At 38.2% G+C, this 24,437-nt stretch overlaps 4 protein-coding genes across 13 annotated transcripts; 1 reads left to right on the top strand and 3 right to left on the bottom strand.

The window, feature by feature from the left end:
- Positions 1–6,784: 6,784 nt before the first annotated feature.
- LOC112278124 (uncharacterized) lies at positions 6,785–14,332 on the top strand. Of its 5 annotated transcripts, XM_090247941.1 has the most exons (9): positions 6,785–6,986; positions 7,305–7,363; positions 7,667–7,831; positions 8,139–8,266; positions 8,384–9,364; positions 10,589–11,034; positions 11,127–11,737; positions 11,935–13,299; positions 13,485–14,332. In XM_090247941.1, the coding sequence occupies exons 1-4, from the start codon at positions 6,785–6,787 to the stop codon at positions 8,166–8,168; spliced, it is 456 nt and encodes a 151-aa protein (XP_090104067.1). In that variant the 3' UTR covers positions 8,169–8,266; positions 8,384–9,364; positions 10,589–11,034; positions 11,127–11,737; positions 11,935–13,299; positions 13,485–14,332. The 5 variants fall into 5 exon arrangements, with proteins under 5 accessions (XP_090104067.1, XP_090104065.1, XP_073387805.1 ...); XM_090247939.1 differs by having other exon boundaries at positions 11,127–13,299; XM_073531704.1 differs by having other exon boundaries at positions 7,667–7,813; positions 11,127–13,299.
- Positions 8,955–12,410, bottom strand: LOC141044998 (uncharacterized). 2 transcript variants are annotated; one of them, XM_073531703.1, is made up of 5 exons: positions 11,961–12,410; positions 11,507–11,622; positions 11,131–11,374; positions 9,449–10,984; positions 8,955–9,325 (listed from the first exon to the last, which is right to left on the bottom strand). In XM_073531703.1, exons 1-5 carry the CDS (start codon positions 12,408–12,410, stop codon positions 9,317–9,319), a joined length of 2,355 nt encoding a protein of 784 aa, XP_073387804.1. In that variant the 3' UTR covers positions 8,955–9,316. The 2 variants fall into 2 exon arrangements, with proteins under 2 accessions (XP_073387804.1, XP_073387803.1); XM_073531702.1 differs by having other exon boundaries at positions 8,955–9,337.
- LOC112278125 (uncharacterized) lies at positions 13,991–15,255 on the bottom strand. The gene is made up of 4 exons (XM_024511240.3): positions 15,114–15,255; positions 14,585–14,707; positions 14,346–14,465; positions 13,991–14,197 (listed from the first exon to the last, which is right to left on the bottom strand). The coding sequence occupies exons 1-4, from the start codon at positions 15,181–15,183 to the stop codon at positions 14,136–14,138; spliced, it is 375 nt and encodes a 124-aa protein (XP_024367008.1). The 5' UTR covers positions 15,184–15,255; the 3' UTR covers positions 13,991–14,135.
- A 3,507-nt stretch (positions 15,256–18,762) lies between these two features.
- On the bottom strand, positions 18,763–24,136 carry LOC112278040 (putative protein phosphatase 2C 55). 5 transcript variants are annotated; one of them, XR_012216835.2, is made up of 10 exons: positions 24,075–24,136; positions 22,674–23,030; positions 22,012–22,349; positions 21,439–21,515; positions 21,056–21,128; positions 20,709–20,796; positions 20,206–20,369; positions 19,741–19,897; positions 19,465–19,593; positions 18,763–19,032 (listed from the first exon to the last, which is right to left on the bottom strand). XR_012216835.2 is itself a non-coding variant. In XM_024511042.3 (10 exons), exons 2-10 carry the CDS (start codon positions 22,942–22,944, stop codon positions 18,877–18,879), a joined length of 1,440 nt encoding a protein of 479 aa, XP_024366810.1. In that variant the 5' UTR covers positions 22,945–23,030; positions 24,075–24,136; the 3' UTR covers positions 18,763–18,876. The 5 variants fall into 5 exon arrangements, 3 of the variants coding, with proteins under 3 accessions (XP_024366810.1, XP_024366809.1, XP_024366811.1); XR_016501142.1 differs by having other exon boundaries at positions 23,921–24,136; XM_024511042.3 differs by having other exon boundaries at positions 19,754–19,897.
- Between the last annotated feature and the right edge of the window lie 301 nt (positions 24,137–24,437).

A 24,437-nucleotide genomic window follows, 5' to 3' on the forward strand; every position in this document is an offset into this window, starting at 1 on the left:
AGAGACTGGAGTCAGCAGGATGTCTTAAATGTCTGACTTTATGGCCCACACTTCTCCCTGAAGCATTCAATCCCCCCCCCCGCCTCCCCACACTCCCTTTCCCTTTGGCAATCATCCTATTCTTTTGCTCTTTTCGTGTTCATGAATGAATTGGGTTAAATTGGGTGGAATTGAAATACACAAACAATGATAAACTAAATCATAACAAGATATGACTTGTGTGTGTACATGGCATTGTACTGTATGAGTTTTTTTAGGGTTAAGATGGAATTAAAGTGTGCCATTGGCTTGATGGGTAAAAGGAATCTGGTGAACTCTATTTGTGCATAATGTGTAATCTATAGGAGAATGGTGAAAGATAGGACATGATTTGATGTCAGTACTGGCAGGTTATTGCATAGCTGAAGCCCTCTGCAAACCACCTTTTTTGCTACACCCCTTTATTTATATATATATATATATATATATTTTATCTGATCTTTGCTACCCAGTTGATTTCACCAGAGGAGATCAAGATCATGTGGATTTCTTCATCTCAAAACTTCCAACCTAACCCTATATTGCTACACCTGATTATTGGACGATGCATTGTCTTTTTAGTTGCAATCATAAATGTCTTACTAAAGAGAAATTATTTATACACATTTACTGAAGCTTAACTGAGTGCACACAAAATAAAGTAACAACAAGTTTGAAAGGAATAAGGAAATACAAAGTTGTTTGATGATTATTCTTCTGCAGTGTTGAAGATCTTGTTTCAGTTACCCGTATTAGTGGATCATCTTTTAAAATAACACAATATATTTGTCAAATTGATTAATTTGAAATATAAACAACTTAACATATTGAAAATGACTCCTATTCACAATCTTTTTACTATTGTAAATACACATCTATCTTCTATGATTGTACTAAAAAGTTGTGTGTACTGTTATTAACAAGGATGACTGAGTTAAAAATTCGAATCTTCAAATTATCTATCAGATCAATATTCTACTTATGTAGCATTTAAAACAAACCATAATTCATATATCTATCAAATCAATATTCTAATTTTCTCTCTTTGTAAATAATTCAACAACAAGGCCTAGTCAAAGCTTCATACAAATCACAGTCAAATCTAAGATGTAAGATGCCAACATAATGACTTTTCTATTGTAATAAACTTATAAAAGAAGCTTTTATAAACAAATGGTGCATTTATACACAATTATAGATCTAATGTGTGTATAAAAAGCTTCTTTGATATTATTTGATAAAGACTTAGTTTATCAATCAAACTTACATTTATTATTTATTATGTGTATGTATGTATGTATATATATATATATATATATATATATATTAAAGCTGCACCCCAACATTGTTAAAGCCACACCCGTTCTCAACTCATGATTCATTTTTGTACAAGTTCTATGTCCCCCACCCCCGTTCTCCACCCCAGCCTACCCCATCCCTGTTCCAGCCCCACCTTCTTATTTCCCCCTCTCACTTCGGTCATTGCATAAAATTAATGATATATGTTTATATGTGAATATACATTTTTTTAATATGGGTATTTGGTTTGCTCTCATCTTTACGTTACAATTAAGATATCAATCCAAGCCTTCAAGAAGCCACATCTAATTTATAATTTTAATTGCTTAGCAAAGCGGCTATATATATATATATATATATACATACATATACACAAAATTAAAAATATCAATACCTTAAATATGTAACTTAGATTATAAAACCTGTTTATTTTTAGATATCAAAATATCAAAATAAAAGATTGAATACTAATAAAGAATCGGATTATTGTGGTTATTTCTTAACAATATATTTTTCATTATGGCCAAATCATCCGCAAGTGGCTATTTTATTTTATTTATTTATTGTGTCACTTCTTTATGTCAAATGCTGTCCATGGTCATGTGTTTTCATTGCAATAATTTTCTATTATTTTATTTTTAATTATTAACTATAATATATAAGGTTAACAAAACAAAAAAAGCAATCAATTAATTAAATGTCAGTTTTACTGATGTAATACATTGATTTTAATCAAAATAATTTTGGAATCCGTATGTACTTTAAAAATCTCTATCAGGCAAAGACCTTTGGAGTAAAGCATTTCGTGATTATTTATTTATTTATTTATTTTCAAATCCCAGCAAATTCATATATACACATACTGAAACACAATAGAAAATTTTCAATTATTAAAAATTAACTAATGTAAGAAAGTAGTCATATAGAGATTACAAAACATTTAATTATCCGTAATAAAGTTAATATTCTTCAAACAATTAATTAAAATGAATGATTCTAATTGAATAAATAGTGACAGATATGATCTCAGCCTTATCAAAATCAGAAGCACTTCTACTTTATATTGCACAAGTCATTGTTGACTTCCATTCAAAAAAAAAAAATTAAAATGTATATTTACATAGACTTAAACATACATACATATATCATTAATTTTTGGCCAAAGGGAGAGATGAAAACAAGGGGGTTGGGTTGGGGCAGGGGAACAGGGATGTGAGATGGGAACGGGGTGGGGGACGTGGAACTTGTACAAAAATGAGGCATGAGTTGGGAATGAATGGGTGGCTTTAATAATGTTGGAGTGAGGCTTTAACAACTTCTTATATATATATATATATATACACACACACATAATGCATGATGTTTTCTATAATATATAATAATCATGATTTTTATGATTAATTTATATTTAATATTTACAAAAAATATAAAATATAAGATGAATATTACTAAAAAAAATAAAAGAACTAAACTTATTTTTATTAAGATTTAATTTTTATGTATTTAATAAATTATGTAAAAATCAAAAAATCTAAATTTTGAATACATAAACTAGTTTGATAACATGTATCAATAAGAATGTATCAACAATATTCATAAGAAAATCTAAATGAAAAAATAAAATAATGTTATAAGTAGTTATGAAATCTTTTATAACTAATTTAATAAAAAATAATTAAACAATATGTATAACTGCATACAAATTTTAAACTTGTTTTAATTACATGATAAAAATTATAAAGCACAAAGTGATAAAAAATTAACTAAATAAATAATTTATTGATAATAATGTAAAGCTTATAAGAATTATTTTCTTTCAAATTATGTTGTAGGTATTTGAATAGAAAACATATTATAAACAATCATCCAAAATGTGTGTGTGTGTATATATATATATATAAATAATGTTTAACTTATATGTATAATATTAATTCTTATAGTTGTAAAATAATAATAGCCTATCAAGAAATACATGGTTTATACCATACGATTTACTGTTTTATAGTATGTAGACTGTACAGAAAAGATCACACAAATCTAAAATCATTTCGTTTTATATTTGGTAAATTCAAATTATATTCTGATCAAATAATTTCTGATCAATGGTTAATTTTTAACCACGTTCAATACAATCAACTAAGATTTTACTTAGAAATAATTGAGAACTGAATAGTTACTTTAGAATATTTGGTATACATTTTCATTTTTAATTAATTCTATCTCTATTTTTTTACTTAAAACTAAACTTTTCGAAGAAAATCTACGTTTTAAACATTACATTACATTATGAAATATATATATATATATATATATATATATATATGAAGTTTAATTTTAAATTATATTCTTATTTGTTTAATACTAAAATTTATTTACAAAAAATCAGATAATCTTTAGAATAAATAATTATTTATATCTGCATTTAGTAACATACAATTAATCTGTTTCTAATTTTATCTAGTTAAATTTAAACCTGGTCTTTGCTGCTCTAATGCATCTCCCTTCCTTCCTTCCTTCCTTCCCTACCTCCCTTGTGTTCTCTGTCATCCATCCATCCATCCATCCATCCATGTAGTGGTGTCATGCACACTACGTTGGGGATCACAAAAAGCCATAAGGGGGCTGACTGACGGACTGACGACTCTGTGCCCCCACTTACCCACTCACTCGTCCACCCGAACTGCCTTCCCTGCCATAGCCTTTCCCGGCTGCGGCAGCATTCCTCAGCATGCTCTCTCTCCCTCACCCTGGGAGAGAGGGAGGGAGGGAGGCTTCCACCCAAACACACATATGCACTCACTCACAGTGTCTGTGGCTCTCTGTGTGTGTGTGTGTGTGTGTGGCTGTACACATGCACAGACCCAGCCATGCTACTCCTCATCCGCCTCCTCATCCTCTTGCTGCTGCTGCTGCTTTGCAGCCATACTCCATTCACATACACACACATTTGTTGCCTGCCAGCCTGCCTGCCTGCCTGGGGTTCTACATCCAGTAAGTGAGTGAGTGCTGGGATTGTGAATAGAACAGAATGAATAGAATGAAGGAAAGAATGAATCATGATCCCCCCCAACCCCCAACCCAATCCCTGCCCTGAAGCCAGCCTGCTTTTCTTGTTCTTCACTGTCGATCCAGCTTCCAAGTCCCCGTTTTCCTCCCTTGCTTCCCTTTCATTGAACCCACACACACACAGTGGATTCATTTTTGCACTTGCTTATTTTGAGTTGAGAATTCTTATGAAACATACCCCATATGAAAAAGAAAATTCTTCGGATTAATCGTCAAATCAATATAGATATTATTTTTTTATCACATTTCAAAGGTTTTACATATTTTTATCAATTTTTCTCAATAGTTTTCTATGCTGTAGATCTAAATTCAAAAACAAAAAAACATGGTCACATAAATTCTTTAATTGCATCATCTTGGTTTTTTAAAAAAATGAATGAAACAATATTGCTGCTTTCAATATTAACAGTGTTTCTTTTTTCATTCAATAGTTACATACATTCCTAGCATTTGATTCTATTATTCTCTCCTGTCTGTGAATTTTGGCCTTTGATGACTATCAAGCTATATCCTCAGTTCATTGTGGTTTGTGATAATTGTGTTTCAATTGTTAAGTTTCTGTTAAACGTATTTTAAATATATATATATATATATATATATAACATCTCAAATTTGTACAATGTTTCTGTGTTATTTTCATGCCAAGCATTACATAACTTACATGAATTCTTCTAGAGAAAGGCATGTATCACATTTAGGAAGAGTATGTATATATATATATATATATATATAGAGAGAGAGAGAGAGAGAGAGAGATAGAGATATCACAGTACAAACTTGTGCCATTGGGCACTGCAATCTTCAGCACATCCATCCATTTTCATGTTTCCTAGTTCTTACAGTGATGTTGACAACATCACACCATTTGCATTATCCTAGTTCCTTTCTTCACATCCAATCAAAAGACTTTTTTGTCTCTTTTTGTTTTACCCGAGTTGTTTTATACAATAGATATTCATACATAATAAATACATGTTTGCACTCTTGAATATTGTAATTTTCATTTTTTTTAAAATTATATGTATATATATATATATATATATATCATTTTCTCAATTTCATTTGTAAATCTATGTTTTGTTAGTCATATTTAAGTTTTTACAATGACAAAATTTATTTATGGGTCAGGTCTGAAAGAATAGAAGTTTGTGGGTACCTTACCATGAAAGGCACAGCATGAAAGAGAGACCCGAAGCAAAGAGAGGAGTGAAAAGAAGCATGAGCATGATGGAAAGCCCACCCTAGAAACATGAATCACATGGGGAGTGGCAAAGTTCATACTTTTGGCACCTCCACAACTTGCCAAGCCTCAACAAGCCTCTATACTTAAATCCAAGAAAATCATTCAAATTGTTGTTTTAAAATTATTTTCTGATTTTTTTCTATGAATAGATGTGTTTATTTTTTGGATTTTTTTTTTCTTTTAATCAGGATTTAATAATAAAATCATTAAAATGTTATAATCATTATAAAATGATAGATTTCTTTCCCATTATTTGCAGAACTTATTATTTAAGGGTATGGATTAGATTTCTAAGAAAGACATGTTTTTTTGTTTAGTTTTTGTTGTTCAAGTTGGTTCATTCCATGACCTCTAATGACTTTTTGAAGATGTTCTAAATATGGGTTATTTTTCACCAAATGAGAAATAAGACTTTTGAACCTTCATAGTGGACTTCTAGATAAAAAGTTAAATATATATATATATATATATATAGAGAGAGAGAGAGAGAGAGAGAGAGAGACTGGCTTCAACATGACCATGAAATTGGTCGTGTAAATTATTACCAACCTTAGAATTGTACCATACCCCTATTTTTTTCACATGGAAGTATTGAAATACTGCAGTGAAATGAAATAGTAAGTCGTAAACTCACGAGGACGGAAGGTAGAGTGAGAGAAAGAAAAAGATGGGAAAAAGAGCGGGGCTTGGCGGGGGGTTCGTGAGTTTGGCGCCAACTGTGTTCGAATTCAAACTGGAGGGATCGTCCGACGTGGCATAATGGACCGCGGCGATCCTCCTCCTCTACGTGCTCCGCGGCGCTCCCTTCAAGCGACATTGTCATCGGAGTGCACCACATCCACCATCGTCATGACCCTCCCTCCCTGTGTGTAAGCAAGCAAGCATGCATCGTCATAGATTCCTGACATATTCGCAGACTGTGGATGTCCGCATGCCTGCCTCTCATGGAGACGGACGCAACATGCAGCAGCGACGTGTGTGTCAGACTGTGGATTCCTACCCTTGCATGTATCGTTCGCGGCGCGAGTTTTACACTGCGGTGGGCTGCTTAAATCGAACCTCCGATGCATGGCGAAAGCGATTCAGGCTATGGCTACAGGTAGAATTAGGACAGGTTTGTAGGGGTCGTGATGAGGGTGGGTGAAGGGGGGGTCGGATATGGAGAGGGGTCTTTTCGGGAGCACCAGGATGAGTAGTCGGACTTCCACGCGCCATGGACCCAACGCTCCTTTGTTTCAAGGGCGAGTGAGGCGATGGAATAAGTCCTTGACGGCGGTGGCTCCTTCTTGTACTGCGTCAGCTGCCGTTTGTAGTGTCGTGCTCTACAAGTGGTGTCCTGTTGCTGTGGTTCATGCAACTGGTAAGGCCTTCCAATATTATTGAGCTGAAGTGGAGAGCGGATTATTGAAACATCTTTCTACTCATCCACTTGATAATAGCAGTTTCTGAATCTTGAGGGATGTGCGTTTAGTTGTGATGTTCGATAGGATGCTTGATAAGCGTGGGTAGAGAGAGAGAGAGAGAGAGAGAGAGAGAGAGAGAGAGTGTGATAAGCAACTGCAAACTTTAGATACATGAGGAGCTGCAAAATGAAGTGGGATTTCCACTGTCCATCACTTGAAAATTATTATGACTCAATGTTGAGGTTTTAAATTTGAACTGGGTCATATCATGTCAGGTTCAAAAGAGTCCACGTCGGAGGAGCTGACAGTGACCAAGTCCCTGCGATTTTTGCCCGTATGTGGTCAGTCCTTTCATGAACACCAAGTCATTATCATCCCCTAAAATTCCTTTTAAAATATCCCTAAATACGTGCTAGTTTAATGGCTTATGACGCTGAATTTGTTGATTGAAAGTGCACGCTGTTTTGAGAGGACCATTTGGTGCCTGAATGTTGTGGCATTATGAATGCTTCGGCGTCTTTGCACGACTGAAAATTCATATCGCTGGATGTTCATAGACGTATTCCCAGTGGTCTGCCTCTTCTTTTATACGGCCAGTTTTGTTTTTGTTGCAAATAAATAATGTTGTCTTTTACAGTTGTCAGTAGTTCTTCATCAGAAGAATGAACAAGCTCAGGAAGTTGCGGAGGATATTGAAGCTTTGGTAAGGTTTGAAGAACAAACACAGGTTGCCACAAACGTGACACATGGAGAAGACGAAATTAAGAGGGCAGATTCCCAACAGGTTTTCCACTGGACTACAGTAGGTGTCCGCACGTCGATGGCAACTATAGTCTTGCCCACCCCGTATAGTTTGGGCTTAACTGTAGCTACTGTTCGATTGGTGGCTATGTATTTTCCATGGCGGTTTGTCACTAGTAACTAGTTTACTTTCAGTTTTTGTTACTTGTGATATTCGGGTCGATACATCTTGATGTGACGTTTGTTGAATCGTTTGGGCTTTGCTTTTGCTTTCGCTTTTTTATGTTTTTTTTTTTAATCTTTTATTTCGCCCACCTAATCCTAATCATAAATAATCTGTATTTCTAAAGTTTATGGTGTTTATGTAGGACATGATCATGCATGGTGCTCGTTCGTAGAAATTGATGACAAACAAATGAATCTCACCAAAACAAAATATCAAGGGGTACAGAGCGATGCTTCGGTAACTCGAGAAGAAATTTCTGATTCGTTTCAGGTGCACAGTTTGCTCTCTGTTGTGACTACTTTTGATTCTTCTCTAAATATCAGTAGTAGCTCTTTACCAGTCAATCTTCTGAGGTTTTAGTAGCTTCTTTTTACGCTTCTGCTACAGGGTGAGAGTTGCTGTACAAGAACCCGAAGCTTCAACAATGGACATGGATCGGTAGAAAAGATGGAGCATACTAGTCTTAAAAATCAAAATTTAAGCACATGTCAGCATCTGAACTATCATTACAATGACGTGCTCTGCATTCTGCGAAGGTTTTGTAAATATCTCCACTAAGTTAGGAACTTACTACCTCCGAAATTTTTCCTTGCGTACCCAAGGTGGAATCAGTATTCTCTCATAGATGATTCCAAGCAAGTTCTGCCAGATTCACAAATCTTTGTAAGAGAGTCAATGATGTGGACTGCAGATAGGGTGTAGGTTTGTTTGCCATTGATCTCATGGACCTCAGCCCACTGCAGGTTATCATTTAGTTAAAACATGTTGTTTGGCATGAAGGGTTATCATTTTCTTTGTTTCCCTCCTAGAATTCTTCTTTTAGAAAATGACCCGGATAATGGTGCGCATGACCAATCCCTTGGTGCTTAATTTAGTTCTTGATCAGTTGGATAGTATCGACATGTAGTGATATGGAAGGCGAACTTGAGTGTGAAACTCTGTCGAAATACGCATCGTATGTTGTTTAATTGTCTCTGGCATGTCTAATCTCATCATTGGGAATGGACTTCATCATTTTACAACGTACATAAACAGATATTTTCTGTTGTTCAAACCTCTGAGTTCAGCTATGGTTATCTCTGCCATATTAAGGTGGGTAATGAGTTTAGTGTTGATTGTATTCATGCACTGTTGTTCATCTTAACAAGTTTCAGACTGTCGACATTGTTCACCATTTTTTTTGTGAGTTCTGGAGCTGGAGAACTCCTGAGCAAGGTCCATGAAAAGGATCTTGCCGTACCTCAGATAGTTGCAGAAGCTTTCAGGAACGATGATCATTTAAGATCCGCGTACTAAAAGTCATCGAAGTGCAAGATCCGGCTAGAAGCTCTGCAAAAATCTCTGAAATTAAAGAAAACAGATTTCAAAGTAAGTGTTTCATATTATACATTGTCTGAGCTAAAATGCACGAAGCAATATTGTAGTCATGAAGCCAAACTGAAAATCTCTTACAACGATGTACGATATGTTGCCGCTGGTGATCTCTGCTATGACAACTCTGAGACCATGCCCAGTTTGTTGTGCATAGTAGTTGATGAGGACAAGATTGCCCAAACCAGATCCTGGTTCGCAGCGATAACACCTCTTACATCGTCCACTGGAGGATGTTCCCTTGTCATGACAAATCTCCAAGCTAGTTTGTTCCAATCCTGTAGTCTTATATCCTGGCCCTCGCAATTTGGCACTTGGGTGGACGACGACATTCTTGGTCATGGGATGTGGCCCTCCACTTCTCCAACGTATAATCCTCTGATTTAGGGTAGAAAACATGGGTAGGGTCTTACTTAAGGATGGAACGCTATATCCTGAGTAGGCTTGGAGGTGCAAATACTTCACTCTCCGGAGGTGGTCTCTTACACGAGAGAGAATACTCAAATGAAGGGAGCTAGCGCCTTCATGTTTCAACACAAACGGTAGAACATACAAGTTGTGTGTGCCAGGGGTTTCGTTTGACAAGTGGGAAATCGTCAGTGGAATTTGTGATACTAATTGTGCAAACAGCTGGGAAGGAGCATCAGAATCTGTCGGAGGAATCAGACATGGGCAATTTAAATCAAAGAATTTTGTCTCCGAAGGACAGTAGTGCACAGACTGAGCTTGTAATCTCCTAGTTAGGTCTAGGGCAGGTCCCAGATCTCTGTGTACTACTGTGGTAGATGATGGTCCTTGTGCACGATTTGATGGGCATGGTTTAGATAGACCATGACGAGTCTCCAAGGGTATCTGGGTTGGGATAGGCGAGGAAAATAAAACTGGCAGATATTTACGACATGCAAATGGTGTTGCAGCATGAACGTTGGTAATCAGTGGTTTGGTGATGAACTTTGTAAGAATACGACCTACACCGTTTGAATCTGGTGGACTGTCTGTGTGCCTCAACTGATATTCTTGAACTCGTGACGAAGAAGGTAGGGTTTCACCAAGGCTAAGGGAAATCTCGGACCTTCTATCGTTGAGAGAACGAAGGCTATTTTGAAGTCTCTTGAGACTTTCTATGAGTTTAGCTGTGCCGGGATGGCGACTTTTTGACGAGCTGCCATCAGGGCCAGGTGAACACTCTGACTTATCGGTGCCATTCATGAATCGACGCAGGTTATCTATGGAAGACTGAAGATGTTGGAAGAGAATTGATGGATCCCGTTTTCTGCTGTGGGGTGCTGAATCCTCAGGAATCATGGACCATGCGGATGTCATTGCTTGACTGAGATGGGTATGATTGCCCACATCAGTTCGACCGGAGAATTCTTTTAAGGTGGAGAATTTTAAGAAAGATTTCCGAAGCGGAAGGAGGGTGTTAGATACACTTTTGGAAGGTTTTTCGCCATTTCCAAGGGAAGGGAGCCGGGGGACAGTCGGTGTTTGAGACGAAGGATTAGATGCTTGGGATAGATTTGTAGTACGGAGATAGCTAACGAAGGACTCCAATTTACCCTCCTCTATGCCTGTCAAATGGGTCAACGTCGGCCGGCGTTTCAACATGCTCTTTATCTGCAGATTAAGAAATAATTCAGACTCTCGTTGGTTTCAAGTATCAATTGGTGAGATCTATCATACTATTTAGTTTGTTTCTATTTGATGGAAAATCCAAACCACAACATAATGTTGCTCATGTTTGGAGTGGCTAAAACAGGTACCTTACTGATGAGTTCATCCCCAGTGGTATTCAGTTTCTCCGATTGCCAGAAGTATTGATATCTCCCACTTCGGTCCTTCGAGAGAAACGTCCTTTTGGAGGCATCCTCTTTCAGCTCTTGGATTAAGATACCACCATTTTCCATTCCAGGGCTCGTAATTGCCACTCGCTCTACCATGCCAACATCATCGGCGAATGACAAGCGCATTTCTGAACATGGTAGCAGCATCAAGTTCAAGTAACCCCTGCAGACTCCAGTCTATTAGGATTATCTCATTTACTCAAAAGGGCTCAAAATCCACTGTCGGATGCGGAAGGATCACAGATGGGATAGCATTTCGGAGTGTGGAGTGGAGTAAAAGATTTAAGCAGATCACCTTGCAGAAGTCGGGTAAAGGTATCGGCCATAGCGAGTCACTTTCCCAACTCGAAGTGAAACCACTGGAGTGCAGAGAGAACGTGCCAACAAAGCCAATTCTCTTGCTTTGAAAAGCTACCCATCAAAATACGCAATAGTCACTTGGTATTTCAGCATCCAACATACTTCGACACAACACTCGAGGATTCGATTGGCAATTTGTTCATTTGCCCTCGAGGAAATTGACGGGGTAAGTGGTCAGAGATTCAACGACAGGACAAGCCATGGCAGATTCTAATGGATTCCTCACAGCTTTGCAACAGTTATCTTATCATGAATGAAGCCCAGAGTATTGTACCCAGATGATTCTAGCAGGTTGTCAAACAGCTAAGTGAGATTTTCATTGACGTGTTTGGTGGCCATGTGGATATCCTTGGCACGTTTTAGGAGTAGTAGGGTTGATGAATGAGAACCTGATCTAGGTGAGCAAGAAGTTTGCCGTCTGATCCGAAGCACAACACATTCCAGCGCAACAAAAGCTGAAGACGTTCGTCAGTTCTACAAGCTCCAACGACTTGGAGATCCAAAGCTTGCAACCATTTCAAGGAATCTTCTGGGGCAGTTCCCAGCTGTGTTGCGGGCTCTTCCGCTGACAACCATATTTGCGAAGTCTCCAGTGCTGATTCCAGCCCAGTCCTCATCATCTTGCCCTTTGAGTCCATGCCTGTTGCTTTTCTTTCTGGTTTATCTGAGGATGGCAAATGCTTCAGTAAAGAGTTTTTGGTACTAGACGATACTGATGTTGCCTCTACAGTGGCGTCTGGTTTTTCGCTGGGAAAATGAGGATGGATTACGCTGGCGGCGGCACTATTTGTTGAAGCTTCGGATGCATTATGCTCCTCTGAAGAAATCAGCGGCATCATGGCCAGAAATAACTCTGTACGAGATTGACGAGAGTCTATGTGATTCTGGCCAAAATTCAGATTAAGTGGAACACACTACGGAAAATTTTGGAAATTATGCCTCGGAAGTTGGAAGTATTTTTCTATTATAGAGTATGTTGTTCCTGGGAAGGAGCATCTGATTACGAAGGGCAACTTTTCTTTTGAAAAATTCACATTCTGCCAGAAAAAATAGATGAAATAATTGGCGTCAAATGATCGATTGTTGAGTGAGCATCATAAATTAAGCGAATAGGTCTGAATAATGCCGAAGTTGTGGTCGGTAAATTAGGTCAAAATGCTCTTGCGGGCATCAAGAACTAGTGCATTAAGGTACGATTGGCCATTCTTTTGAATCTAGTAAGAAGGTGAGTGAAGCCTTTTTACTGGGTGGTAGTTATAGCAGGACAACTCATGACATAATCCCGCATTGTCATGAACCTGACCTAACTGTATCATGTCAAGAATCAATTGATTTGTGTAGAAGAAGTGGTTAGGATCAACTTTCATGTTATAAGGAACCTATTGAGAATCACTCCGAGTTAAGTTAAATAACATACTCTGATCGGTGGTTCTTTTAAAGCGTATATTTAATTCTTCTATCTGCATTAGGCAGGATGTGCTTGACATGGGATCGACAGGAGCTTCGGAGTAAAATACTCAGAATCTTAGTAAATACTCACTGTCCTGTGTTGGACGAGTCATAAATTGGGCCTATCAACATTCAAGGTGGTCGAACAATTTGACATGTCTCATACTCCACAACGTATCTCTTCTGGTTGGGCTTTCTGCAATAGCTACTTCGACAACAGTCTGTCATAACAAAGCGTGCGCCAGGCAGCTTGACTTTCGGATCTATTTTACTTTAAGGGTAACTACTCGCGCACTTTTCCTCAAAACTATGGAGATTTCGTTTTTCTATGTCCGCTTGCTGTTAGTCGGTGCCGAGTCCACTAACTTCACGTTGGTATTGTTGTAACCGAATTTATTGAGCTTTTGTTCAGATTTGTAACAACAGGCTGCACTGTATGATGATCAAAACGATTTGGTTGACAGGTACAGTTGATTCATTCCTTGAGTAGGATTCCGTTCTTTGAAGCTCTACCCGGAGCCGTTTCCCAACCGTTTCATCAACTGAAGGTTCTACTGCTTCATGATGGAAAGAGCACCATACAAAGATTTGAATCATATTGTTGGTCATTAGTAGCTGCCTAAAGATAGGATGACTTCAAAAGAAGCATGACTTCTTTTGAAAAGTAGAGTAGCAATCAATCATAAGAAGACATTCTCCATAAACCGAATTTCGTGAAAACCCAGGCAAGGCTGGCGCAGCTGAGACGGATGTTTCCACAATTTCGTAAGTCAAGGACAATGTTGCAGTTCTGAGTTTAGTTCAACTCCTTCGATCCCATGGAAAGCAGCAGGGTTGCGACATACATGTGTAGAGGCTCTTCACAACAGTGAGACAACGACGTAAACGTTGCATGAAACCAGAACAGGTTGTGCCGAAGAATATATATACAAGAATCACATCGTACGGGATTTCTGTACCTACATGAGAATGCAATCAAAGGAGCAATTCAAGTTTGGCCATTGAATCCAAGCACACGAATACAGATGTTGAACTTGCACGGCTCCTTACAGAAGTATCCATCGGCCGCTGTTAAATAAAAATACGTCACGGTAACACCGGCAGTAACAGAAGGGCTAGTCCTCTTTGATGTTTGTTGGCTCACTCAACACATAAGTGGGTAGGTCATACTTAGCACCTGGCAGGCATGAATACATTATATCAATCAACAAGACCCTGAACCAATTCAGCATTACAAGAGGCCATCTGAACAACGATCGAGTAACGCGAAACCCTAATTGTATTGCAAAAGAACGCAAATAGGAATTGCAAGGTATGAAGCTGACCTCTTTCATCATAACAAGTAGACAAATCTTCAGACTGGACGATAATACCAGCGCTATCAACAATTAGTTGCGCCAGATTGATTTCAGCTCCAGCAGCAGCTCGAAGAGCGTCCCAAATTTCTGCATACACAAACGTGTAGTCAGAGCCTGCGATTCATTTGGTGGGATGCACCAAACCTGCAAAAAAACAGTATGAGAGAAGTGATGTTCCTTGAGCTATACAGTAACTAGTAGCATACCTTTCTGACCACCATAGTGAAGAGCTGTATCCCAAAACTCGTCTCTCATCTGCTTCAGCTGTGCGCGAGTAATGGCTTCAGTGTGTTTCCACGACCTTGGTTTTCTGAAATTCTTACGATGCCCTGGCAGAGAGAAAGAGAGAAAAAAGTTTATTATATTAAAGGCACCATCATTATCAAACGAAGTAGTGGGATTGGGGGTGGGAGTTAAGGGCACGCCCTGAGGCCATGCTCAATGCCTCGTAATAATGTCCAATCTGACCTAAATTCTAGACGTATTTCTGATTCAGACAAAAAGACACGGGACGCAATCTATGCGTATCATCGCCTACATCGAACGTCAGAAGTGCGACATTAATAAAAACATCATGCGATGAAATCCAAAAGGCGGTGGCTCTGACTTCAGCTTCATTGCACCCCTCGTGCGTGCAGGTTCATTCCTTTCCCTGTCATCATAAAACCAAATCTAACTGTTCTATTTCTTCCTGCTCTGCGTCACCCCATCAATTTTGCGGGGACAGGAAGATACCCATGTAGCGACCTCCTCGTGACGTGAACTGTGCAGGAGGTGTCTCGACCCAACGATAAGATTGCGACATTTTTCAAGCACAACACTCGGGAGAACGTTGCCGAGTGCCTGCCCAGAGGTAGGTTGGGATCGGAATTACAGTGTGCAATTTTCTGTGAGCAGCCATTTCTTCACAGTACTTCAAAATGGAGACGACCGACTCGGCACCCGCAACAATCAGAGGTGGGAGGAGAGGGAGAAACAAACAGTGTTGAGTGCGAGGAGGTGAAGGGAAAGAAGGCCTACTACCTACGCCTTTGACTGATCTCGATTCTACACAACCCGTGTTCTGGGTTCTGGCTGCCGGATGCGTGGACTTCACATGGCAGGCGCTCAAATTGTACACGCAATAATATAACTCTTCTCACAATCGCATCCACAGTGGCGCATTCACGGTGTCATCACTCAATCCTAGGTTGGCGGAGTACAATCATTCAAAGCACAGCAGCACAGGAAAAAAAGGTAAGGGCAAGTACACAATCATCGCAACCAAAACATCCATCCACACAAGGGTGTGAAAAGAGAGGTGTGGGGGGGTAGAAAGCAGGCAAGGGTCCATTCCAACCCAAACTTTGACGTACATTTCCGTTGCCGGAAATTGCAAAAAACAAAAAAGAAACAAAAAAGAACAAATGAGGTCTAAAACAGATTATCCGTTCTTCGCCACACTTCCAGTTCTAATCTTCACTTTATTAGCGTACGAAGTGCTCTGACAAACGGGGCGAGAAGGAAATTATTCGGATTCTCCAACTACAATGTGTCACCGTGATCACATTATAGCATTGGCTTATGGGGGGCACTATTATAAGAATCTAGATTCTCCTCCAGGTCAGAATCGAAGCCCTGCTGTTGGGGCACAACACCACACCACTCTACTCCACTCCACAGTGTTGCCATCTCCATACCAATATTAATCCCAAACTGCATCTGCGCTCTCTCGCTCTGTTGTGGGCATTTGGGTAGTGCGATGCGATGCGATGCTTTGCTTGCTTGTTGAGGCTGCATCATTCTACCGTGTCCCTCCCTCCTCTATCTTCTGAAATCCTGTGCAATTTGCAAATGCAATCCTGTGCTTGCTTGCTTGCCAAGGTGGCGTTGTTGCCATTTTCATTCTCCATGTTCATCTTTCTTTGAGGCAACGGAGGAACTGCCACAACCCCACATCACACCCCTCTCTCTTTGCCATCTAATTCTGAATTAATTAATATTTTGATCCAAGGGAAAGATTTATGACAAAAACAAAAATAACAAAAATAACAGTTCTGCTTGTGTGAGCTGTGGGTGGATGGGTTGTATTTTTTGGGAGTATGGAAGAGAAGAAAAAAATTTCCCATTACATTATAAGGTTGATGTTGTCTTCTTATTCAAGGTTGTCTATTATTATTTATATCAATATATAATAACCATATTTTAAGCAAAGCAAAGGAAGATTTTTTTTTATTGTATCAAGTGAAAAAAATGACTATGACAACAAATGTACATAAAAGATGTTATTAAATGATTTGGTATAAATTATTGTTCATACATCAAACATTATCAATACCAAAAGTATCAAAAACAAAGTTGGCATTCTATGCCACCTATTCAATTCTAACATCATTCTTAATCATTCTTTGCACCTATAACCATCATATTTCTATAACATAATTGCTATATTGCAGTGTTTGTAGCATCTTCTTGATCTCAATGACATGAATCACAACAAAACCTAAAAGACAATATATTCATGTGTTAATTTTAAAAAATAAAAAAATAAAGAATAAAGAAAGTAACAATGGTTATAAGATAGAAAAGAATTAAAGTGGCTATTGGCAAATACAAAGAAATTAGAGAGGCTTGAATTAAGATTGAATACAAGTTGAGTATTAACAAAACTAAAGATAGCATTAGTCTTACTTTAATATATACTAGTAATGAACATGGTCTTGTAGAAGCTTACTAGGGACCACAAGACTTCTGGTCAAAGTATCAAATTGTAGATTGCATTTAACTCAACTTTCTAAAAGTACAAAACTTATAAGACAAATTTCAATAGTCATGTAACATATCTATAAAAGTTTCAATATCTAATCTACATCTAAAGAGCTTTCTTGAAATTTATTAAAAAATATATTATCTTCTCAACATATTTCTTTCTATTTCTATTTACTTAAGTAATATTGGCATATATTACTTTTAATTCTACCTCTAAATTATTTCGTTAAATTTTTATATATCATCCTTTCTTTTTTATTTATAATATAATTAAAAAAATCAATAATATAAATTATACAACCAATAATGTTAAGAATAATATTAAAAATAAAAATTAATAATATTATTAATTCAGATTCATCAAATTTGATGTAAAATATTAATTTAATATATTGTGATATTATTATATTTTTGAATTTATGTGAAATACTAGGATTCATAAAATTTGATGCATTAAAAATTCTATTTGAAGTAGAAACTTGGCCTTACAAGAAGTTTTGTCTTGAACCAAGTTGTGATAGATAAGTTATTAATTTTTATTATAATTACTATTAATAACCAATGCATTTCAAAAAAATGTATTTAAACAAAATTAATTTTAACTTTTGAAATAATGTTTTTTAATGCATTAATTACATTCTAAGAATGATAAAAAGAATTGCATCAAAAGTACAGACAATGTTATTTATTTATTTATTTATATTTACTGTTAAGCAATTATGTTTATATCTTAGGATTATTTAAAGTGATTTTTTGCCATGAGACAATTGTAATTTATGCATTTTCTTTCTTTTTGGTTTTAAAATAAAAAATATATTTAAAAGATTTGTACTGGTGTTAATTTGTTTTGATTGAGATATAGTTTTTATTGGTGGATTTGTAATACTCAATTTACTAAGTTTTGTTTTTATTAACAGTCATATTCTTATTTGAAGTTTTTATTTTTTATTTTGTTTTAGATTCAACAGAATGAATATTGATTGAGATTTTGGTGTCAAGTTTGGAACATTTTTTATTTTTACTTTTACCGTTATGATAATTTTAAAAGATAACATGGCTGCAAGACAAAAAGAAATGAAAAAGTAGTTTCATCAAATCGAGAAGAATGTGCTACTTCCTGTATTTTGTAAGCATTCCTAATCTTTGATTTTCTAAGTAGTTTCACCTGTTTGACATATTGATCGTTCGTGACTAGATTGATTATTCACAGACAAGGACAAAGAACTTGTCGCAAATAATAATAATCGGTTTCGTGATATGTCGTATTTTTAAAATGTTTTGATCATTAAGAGAAAGTAGGCTAATTATTGATGAACAACAACGGAATAACGTCATTCGAAAATCAAGACAAATATTTTTTGAAAAAGAATCACTGGAACTACTTGAGGCACTTGTGATAACAAAAGATGAGATACCAAACCTGCAGCTGACAACCAATAATTCTAGTAAGAGAATTACACTAAAGCTTAGGCTACAACACGCATCTTCTGTACTACCTAGATGCAGTTCACTCAAAAGTTAGTCCTGCATCTAATTACACCAATGAAACTCTTTATGCTGGATACTTGCAGCAACTCCGGGAAAATGTGTAGAGGAGATTACGCATCATCAGAAAAATGCAGAGATTAGAGATGCGTACAGGGCAATCTAAACAGCATTTTGAGGTATTCAGCCCTTGGCAAATGATGGTGATAGATGTACAAGAGAGGGAAGCATCATGAAAAAAATTTAGATAAGATGGCCTGTCGCCTCAGGTCACGTACGCTACAACAGCTGTGCTGTCGTCCAGCTTTCCTCCAAAATAACTAGTGTACCCAGCCGCATGTGCTGCTGCTGCAAATGGACTCATTCCCTGCTTCCTTTGTCCCAATTTGTTTGCCATTGTCACCAACTGTTTCGCTAAAATCTGCGAGAACAGAGAACATCAAATATAGTAACCAATTAGAAGAATAAATCCGGACTTCCTAAATATCTAATTCTTGTAACTACTTCTAAACCATTTTAGAGAGAAAAAAAGAAACGAATATCATTAAATACCACCAGAAATTGAGCAGGTATGATTATGTGATATCTCACTCAAAAACTCTACCACAAAGAATACATAATCATTTTCCAAGCTCAAAGTAAAAAAAACCAAATAAAATCAGCACAACAAAAAGGAATTTACAGTAAAGTTCATAATACATCATCTTGTGATGGAATCCCAAATTCACCAATTACAGACCGTGTTCACAAATCATGTACAACATGAGCCCACCAAAAAATAAATGAATAAACTCCAACTGTTCACGAATATCAAAGATTGGACTTGTAGATGTAGTCGCGATAGTGATCATACCTCTGGTCCACCGCCAGCCGTGTGAACAGAATCAACAATCTCGATCACCTGTTGCTCAAATAGATTGTCCCAAATACCATCTGAGCCTAGAATTACTACATCATTTTTCTGCACTTTGATATCGTAAACCTGCATAGGGTCAGAATTAACACAGACATGTTAAAGAGGGCAACTAATGGATGCAAGATGAGATGACTAACGGCAAGTACCACATGCTGAAATTTACACATATACAAGCTTCATTTGATTTTTCAGGCCACTGATAATAGGGACTACCGAAAGTTCGAACCTCGGCCATCTCTGGGTCATCTCCGTCGGTACCGATTTGATAGGGGAAGTTGAACCCCCGGATCATAGGTTCTGATCTTGCTACGACGGTAGAATCCCGCACCACCACAAACCCACTATCACCGACGTTGGCTACTCGAAGCGTCTGCATACCAGTCTCAAGCGTGAGGATGCATGTGCATACATAGGAGTAACAATATGACGGAATTCCGTTAGACCTCATGATATTCTGGAAATTGAGCCTTAAAGTCGAGCTGAATATGATATTATATCGGATTAGGTCCGAGGCTTCGACTAACACTTACATCACAAGTGAGGTCCTACAAATCCTTGGTGGAACAATGAGACTAAATACCTCGTGAATTCTATTCAAGCTAAAAGATGGAGCAGCTAAATTGGTCCAAAACTTTTATGATGAATATGTGAGCTGACACTCCAGGAGGCGAACTTCACCTGGTCGTATAGTGAAGCAATCAATGTCGCTGCAGTGCCTTTGGACTTCGTTCGCTTAGCAGCATAAATAAGAACTGATTTGGGGTCGGACTCACTTCCAACTTTGCGAGCCCTCTCCGCACAGTTCCACATAAGCTCCCGAGCATAATCTCCAGCATTGACTCCTGTCAGATCACACGTTCAAAAAGTTGGACATCATCACTTCTCATGTATACAGACTTCTATCTATAGAAGTCAGGAAGCATAATCTAAAGTTAGGAAATAAAGATACAAGGCAAAACACCTTACAAAACATGTAGTTATGTAGAAAGCTTAAGGGGAGTAAGTAAAAGACGTTGCGAAACCAGCGCGATAATTCAAAAAACATCCCAAAATTAGCATCGCAAGAAACACGACTGGAGTTTCTAAACATACCACACTTCATGAAAGCTTTCAACTGAAAGGTAGAAAACTGTGCTATGGCTGATGCGTAGTCACACAATGCTAGGTCAAGAAATGATTACCACTAAGAGCCCAACCACCAACACCATCAGCTACTCCCACCCACCTCGTTCCATCTATGAAGTACGCATCTTCTCCTCCGATACTAGCCTACATGCCATGTAGAACAAACTAAACATGAGACAAATAGGGACAGAGCAGTCTCATGTCATTAAATCAAAATAATCAAATACAACTATAGTAGAGAGATTTACAACCTTTTTAGAACCATTAGCAAAATTGCAGAGAGAAAGATAGCTAAGACAGTGAATAAGGTCAATTTCAAGTACAATAGAGAAAACCAAAATCAGTAGAAGTTCAAGGCCAAGCACAATCAGCTCATTTATACATCTGTTTAATTTTCACAGACCTTCTCCGGATGAGGAATCATAGCAGCTGCAGAATTGAACATCACATCGTGATTCGGAATCCCTTCTTTGATTCTGACAATAAAGCGGGTTGAATGATCTAAGTTTACTCTTGTGTACACAAAGAGCAGAGTAATGAAAATGATTAATTGCGTAAATTCTATATACACCGTGAGGGGAGAAAAATTTGAAAAAAAAACAAAACAAAACAAAACAAAACAAACACTTACACCTACTGTCTGCAATGCATTTCTTCAACCTATGAGAGAAGATTGATATAGTTAATATAATTTGTGAAAGATGAGAATACGAAACAACATTGAACATCCCTTTCCTGGGCAGCTGAATCTGCAGTTATGAAGGAAGCAAGTAGAGATAAGCTAACCCGGTATCCGACGAATCAGAGCCATCACTGCTGGTTGGGGCAACTGCATTTGACGACCCGTTGCTTTTAGCTCCTGCCTGGGTTTTGTTATTCACAGACAGTAATTTGTAATGAAATACACATAATCATCTCCAGACCACGGCAATGATGTGATGCTAGGCAGACCTCAGCAGCCGATAAAGAAGAGTAACTAGATAACTGTGGGTAAAGAAGTAACTAACAATTGCAAGTGTGCAAGCAGCAAGAGCAAGATCTGCATTAAAACACTATTGGCAGAATAGAGAGAATACTTGACAACCTCTGAACAGGCACCACGTGATCACTCCCAGAGTCGTGTTCTAAACTGGCAAATTCTCACAGATATCTAACAATATGCAGAAACCAATTTCACAGTGCAGTCCAGGGGTTGTAGGTGACGCTAGGAATCCCCCAGACCTTCAGGTCTCTTCAGGGGAGGTTCCTACATTGTAAACTAGCTACATCGCCAAGAACACGGAGATTACTGCAATATATTGTGGATACAACAGTACACAATCAAACACAGCTTGTGGCTTTTCAATTATAAATGGATACCTTGTCTGCTATTTCCGACTGGCGCTGTTCTTTAATTCTTGATGCTTCTGCCTTCAGTTCATCGTCCTCCTTATTCAGCTCTTCTGCGAGTTCCTCGGCACCATGAACTAAATCACTCAAGCTTGCTGCATCTGGTACATCCTCGATGTCAGACGAATCCTCTGCACCTGCTGCGGAGTTGCCCACGACACTCTCGTTGCGGCTTATATTCACACTAGCCTTCACGTCTCCAGAGTCTGAACTATTAACTTCAGCAATGTTTGTTTCACTTGATTGTGCATTAGAGGTCTGTTGTTCAGTTGAACCAAAGTTGAACATGATGCTGCCATCTGCACACTCTGCGACGAATAATTGCAAAACATCAGCAACTGTGAACTCAGACAAGGTCCCGATTCGGCCTAGCAATGAATTGAGCTAAACAGTGGCACCAGGGCGGCCTTTGATGCGATTCAGAATGGATGTCTAAAAGCTTACTCTATGTCACATCTGCATCATTTGTGCTAGATCTTGTCTATCACAAAGAACTGAAGTCAAAGTTGAAACCAAAATCAAAACTAAACTAAAAGTTTCAAATCCAGGAAGAGGATCATACTTTAGTCACCTAACACCATACACTTGAAAGCAGTGAATTTTGTTCAAGCTATTGAAGCAGAAATTAATACCTTTGGTGTTCAGAAGAACAAACGTAGTGGCTGGCGGAAACGGATCATGTGACGCACACTTCACTGTGAGTAGCGAAGGAAGCCGAGAACTCTTCTGAGTCGGCCTATGAGGATGGGGCAACACGGACCGAGCATAATGAGGGAGAGAGGAGCCCTTGATCCCAAGCACGAATTTGCATTGGCTTTGACAGAACAATAAACCTCGACTTCCTAAAGCAGCTGCTCGCACGCCCACCACTGACATGGTTGGATTGCAACAGGTGTTGTTCATAGTCTTTCCACAGCTCTAAATATTTTCAAATTTTCCCCTTGAACCAAAATCTCTTTACGCCGACATTGCCTTGGTTACTGAAATGCCTGCACACCATGAATGCGACATTTCTTGTGATAATCGATTACTTTTGGGATCATCTTCTCTAGAAAGTTCTACTAAAGCGAAAACATAAGCAGATGCGTCCAAAACCATCAGCTACGATCGGAGTCGCCATTGTGGTTTAAATCCAAAAAAAAATGCGCATATAAATTCAATCTGATGAAGGTGCAACAACGTCCCACTTTCAAAACTAAAGCTCTTCATTATTCTAAATTTTGTATGGTTTCAAGGCAATGATCTTAATGTTGAATAATCTCAATTCGAATGCCAGAGATACAGCGCTAACACAAACGAGACCAATAAAACCGGAGAAGAAATTAATCGAAGACTGCTTATCCCAGAATTAGAGCTACACTACCATACAATGAATCGAAAACTGATCCGGTGCGATCGTAGAATCAACAACTCTCTAGGGGTACACCCAGAATACACTTATGTTTGCCATGATGCACGATCCAGTCTAGTATACAATGCAAGCCAAAATTTTAAGCACAAACAAGACAAGAATTAAAACCCTACCACTGTATTCCCGCCCTTAGCCGTTTCATGTGAATCTCATATTCCCAACGAGACTGAAGACTTTAACACAATCCGCTCTATAATGAAACATGATCCATGAACAATCCAAAAGTTTCTTCTACTCACGACGACAAGGATCACTCCCAAAACCCCAATAACCCCGAAAAAAAACCCTAAAAAAGCACAGTCTCAATACACGCCAGCACTCACAGCAAAATGAGAATCACCTCGATCAGAACAGAATAAGATGACAAATAGAAAAACCAAAGAGCTAGCTATCTCAACCTCAACGATCGCCAGCTGCAATCTCTGCGAGACGAACTCACGCAGACAACGGAGTGGAAAGGACCAATACCTGGAGAACACAAATTCCACAATTGCAGCCCAACACGGCGCAATGACGACACACACACACACATGCACAGTATTGGAAGATTGCGCACAAGCACAGGAAGAGAGGAGAATCCGAATGACTCACTCACTCAGGAACAACAACAACAACAACGCACCTGGTCCGACGCACAATTGAAGGCCGACTAATGGGAGGAAAGCCTGCTTCGCGGCTAATGCTGTCAAGATAGACACAAAGATAGACAGATGGATAGATAGATACTAGGGTTTCACGCCCTCTCTCCCCCCAATCTTCAATTTCCAAGATTATACCAATACATCTACTCTCTGGAAGAGTTCGCATTATCCTAGATAGGTGTTGAATTGATCTACGTAATATCAAGCGAGTGGATGAAGTGATTGAAAATATCTCGCCCACAACAAGGACCACGTGGAGGCACACGTCCCCACGGTGGGGAACGCCACGTGGAGTGTGCTATTCACACTTGTTCCGTCATGGCATCGATGAATCGTTACGTGGA

This window comes from Physcomitrium patens, chromosome 26, assembly GCF_059467195.1.
Source record: "Physcomitrium patens ecotype Gransden chromosome 26, ASM5946719v1, whole genome shotgun sequence".
NCBI classification, from domain to species: Eukaryota; Viridiplantae; Streptophyta; class Bryopsida; order Funariales; family Funariaceae; genus Physcomitrium; species Physcomitrium patens.

Bases quoted from the DNA above. Each gene is read 5' to 3' on its own strand.
- LOC112278040 (XM_024511042.3), bottom strand. From the start codon at position 22,944: ATGAACAACACCTGTTGCAATCCAACCATGTCAGTGGTGGGCGTGCGA. The intron at 21,516-22,011 runs GTATCCATTTAT...AACAAAACCCAG, and splicing joins AGTCGGAAATAGCAGACAAG to GCAGGAGCTAAAAGCAACGG. The intron at 19,033-19,464 runs GTATGATCACTA...CTGTTCTCGCAG, and splicing joins CGGCTGGCGGTGGACCAGAG to ATTTTAGCGAAACAGTTGGT.
- LOC141044998 (XM_073531702.1), bottom strand. From the start codon at position 12,410: ATGATGCCGCTGATTTCTTCAGAGGAGCATAATGCATCCGAAGCTTCA. The intron at 10,985-11,130 runs GTACCTGTTTTA...CTTAATCTGCAG, and splicing joins GGGATGAACTCATCAGTAAG to ATAAAGAGCATGTTGAAACG. The intron at 9,338-9,448 runs GTAAGAGATTTT...CTTTAATTTCAG, and splicing joins GCAACATATCGTACATCGTT to AGATTTTTGCAGAGCTTCTA.
- LOC112278125 (XM_024511240.3), bottom strand. From the start codon at position 15,183: ATGTCGCAATCTTATCGTTGGGTCGAGACACCTCCTGCACAGTTCACG. The intron at 14,708-15,113 runs GTATCTTCCTGT...TCTCTCTGCCAG, and splicing joins ACGAGGAGGTCGCTACATGG to GGCATCGTAAGAATTTCAGA. The intron at 14,198-14,345 runs GTCAGCTTCATA...CATGCCTGCCAG, and splicing joins TACTTGTTATGATGAAAGAG to GTGCTAAGTATGACCTACCC.
- LOC112278124 (XM_090247939.1), top strand. From the start codon at position 6,785: ATGGAGAGGGGTCTTTTCGGGAGCACCAGGATGAGTAGTCGGACTTCC. The intron at 7,364-7,666 runs GTATGTGGTCAG...TGTCTTTTACAG, and splicing joins AGTCCCTGCGATTTTTGCCC to TTGTCAGTAGTTCTTCATCA. The intron at 7,832-8,138 runs GTAGGTGTCCGC...GTGTTTATGTAG, and splicing joins AGGTTTTCCACTGGACTACA to GACATGATCATGCATGGTGC.